The 2,500-nt window shown below is 37.1% G+C and overlaps 1 protein-coding gene across 1 annotated transcript in view; it reads left to right on the forward strand.

The window, feature by feature from the left end:
* LOC138010673 (protein DENND6A-like) overlaps positions 1-2,500 on the forward strand; it is a 46,289-nt gene that overhangs the window by 374 nt on the left and 43,415 nt on the right. The window contains exons 3-4 of the mRNA XM_068857649.1: positions 430-472; positions 1,211-1,320. Coding sequence (XP_068713750.1) covers positions 430-472; positions 1,211-1,320 — 153 coding nt within the window. The remainder of the gene's footprint in view (positions 1-429; positions 473-1,210; positions 1,321-2,500) is intronic.

Raw genomic sequence — 2,500 nt, forward strand, 5'->3', positions numbered from 1 at the left:
CGGACGCAGATGAGAAAGAAGCTTCGTCTTTCATTTTTACACTTGTTTTTTGGTGCCATAACAAGCCAACTAACCCACTCGAAATCGAAAAGGATACTAACGAACTAATTAAAGTCCCGACGATTAGATTTTCCGTATGATTGAAGGTCGATGAGAGAAAGAAAATTGTGTAAATATTGTACAAATATTATTGAAATGTCTTTCTAAAATGGCCAGATGGCAATTCTGGGCTCAAATTGGAATCGGATCTCTTTGGCAAAAGACAGGAGATAAACCTCGCATTATCTTGCTTGCCCTCATCTCTAGAAAACTAGATCTATTTTGCCTCGGTATTTTGTCATCAGTTATAATTTCTCAATAAAAGAAAAAAGATGAAAACAATACGAGCGACACTAATGAATTTATTATTGTAATGTATTTCTTTTACAGAAAACGAGTATTTGTTATTTGGCTTTTCCTGACTCCAATTCAGGTATGTCTAGATATGTAAAAGCAAAGGTTGCCCAGGCTTTGCAAATGACCAAAATAATTATTTTATAACAATGGTTGTGTGACAGCTAATTATTTGCAAAATGTCGTTCATTTAGTAATCATTCTTAGTGGAGCATCGCGATTTTGGGGTCATCTGACATATTTGACATTGGTGCAATATTGTTTTATAAGTGGATATTATGAAAAATACCCATGAATCTGGATTGAAAAAATTGTGAACTTTCACTATAATTTGTGTACATCTACAGCTTTTTCTCCTGATTTGTATGATAAAGCAGAGAAGATTGACAAATTAAAAAATATATATCTTGGCTTATATAGGGAGATTAGTAAATTGTAAAGTTGTCAAGATTATCATTCTTTGACAGATTTTCATTAGCTTGTTCCAGGCTTTCAGATAGTGGAGGCGAGGGAACGAGAACCAGCAAAGAAAATCAAGGAGGGTCTGTTTTCTTCGCTTGTCCTCATTCCCTCGTCTCCACTATCTGAGAACCTGGAACATACTAGATTTTCATGGTTACCATTTGCTGGGTAAAACACTAACAGCTAAAACTCTAACAGCTAAGCTACGAAGCCACTCAGCCAGGAGCTGAGTTTCAGTTTGCTGGCTTGCGTGTTCCTGTGAAAGGGGCTCGATGAATACAATAAAATAAAATGCATATAATAAAAATTTGAAATTTGTTTATTATTTGTTATTGTTGACACTTGTTGTTCACAGGATGCATGGGAGACACTCAGTTTCATTTTCGCATCAGATGCAGCCCTGGCAGTTGCCAAAAGAGCCAGCTTGTTCGAAGATACGAAGATGAGATTCCTTTAGCTTACCGAGTAGGTTTTTTGTATCCTGACAATGCCTGCTTAAATGTGTCTTAAATGTCTTAATGTCTGCATCAGTTGTAGTAGCCTCCTGTTAGATACATGCAAATTACTGTCAGGAGCAAGATTAATTAATCACTCACTAAAAAATTAAGTTCTATTAACCCTTTCACCCCTAAACTGGCCTAAACCGGACATACTTAGTATCTTACTCCATGTAATGTCAGACAATTTTACTCCCCAGGAATCAAATTGGTTAAACAAAGCCAAATTAGAAGGCTTTTGAGATGATTGTGCTATTATTGAATAATCTGTAAATAATAATAAACTTTATTCAAGTGTCAATTGTATTTAGATGTAGCACTGGGCACTAATTGAGGACATTGTACAGAAATGCAGTCAAATCAAATCAACTCGTATATAATTGTGGGTTGGTTTTTGAGGAGAAGGGAAAACTGGTGTACCCAGAGAAAAACCTCTGAAAGCAAAGTAAAGAACCAACAAACTCACCCACATATGACGCTGAGTCTGCATGTTCGATAATGCAGGGAATCAAACTCCAACCACATTAATAGGAGGCGATCAATGCTCTGACTCATCACTGCTACCTATGACTGAAATAATGCAGGGTTTTCAATAGAAATTTTAGTAGGTGGCAAAACCGGAGGAGTAGGCGGAGAATGGACATTCACAACATGCTTAGAAGGCCTGCTTTTCATGGCGGAAGGCATAAACTTGTTGGATGTTGGGGGCATCCCCCCCCCTGGAAATTTTTGAAATTTGAGCCTCTTAGAATGCATTTCCTGTATTCCGTAGCACGAATTAAGGGTATTTGAATAGAACACTAATATATTAATATCATTAAATTTTGGCTTTTTTTTATTCAGAGAGAGCTGAATATTGTAATTTGTTTGGAAATTCAGGTGATGGTTGAAATACATGTTGGGAAATAGCATGACATACGTAGCCCCTTTAAGGCTCCTTTGAATTCTACATACATCTGGGCAGCCCACTCAAAATGTTTTTGAGTAGTAGGCAAGCTGGCTATAGTAACAGGCAGCTAGAGGCCAAAGGATTTGCATGCCTGGGGGGTCTGGGGGTATGCTCCCCATGAAAATGTTTGAAAAAATTGGCTTCAAATGGTAAACTGAGCTCCTATTAGATGGCATTAAGATAACACTGTAATGAATTA

This window comes from Montipora foliosa, chromosome 7, assembly GCF_036669935.1.
Source record: "Montipora foliosa isolate CH-2021 chromosome 7, ASM3666993v2, whole genome shotgun sequence".
NCBI classification, from domain to species: Eukaryota; Metazoa; Cnidaria; class Anthozoa; order Scleractinia; family Acroporidae; genus Montipora; species Montipora foliosa.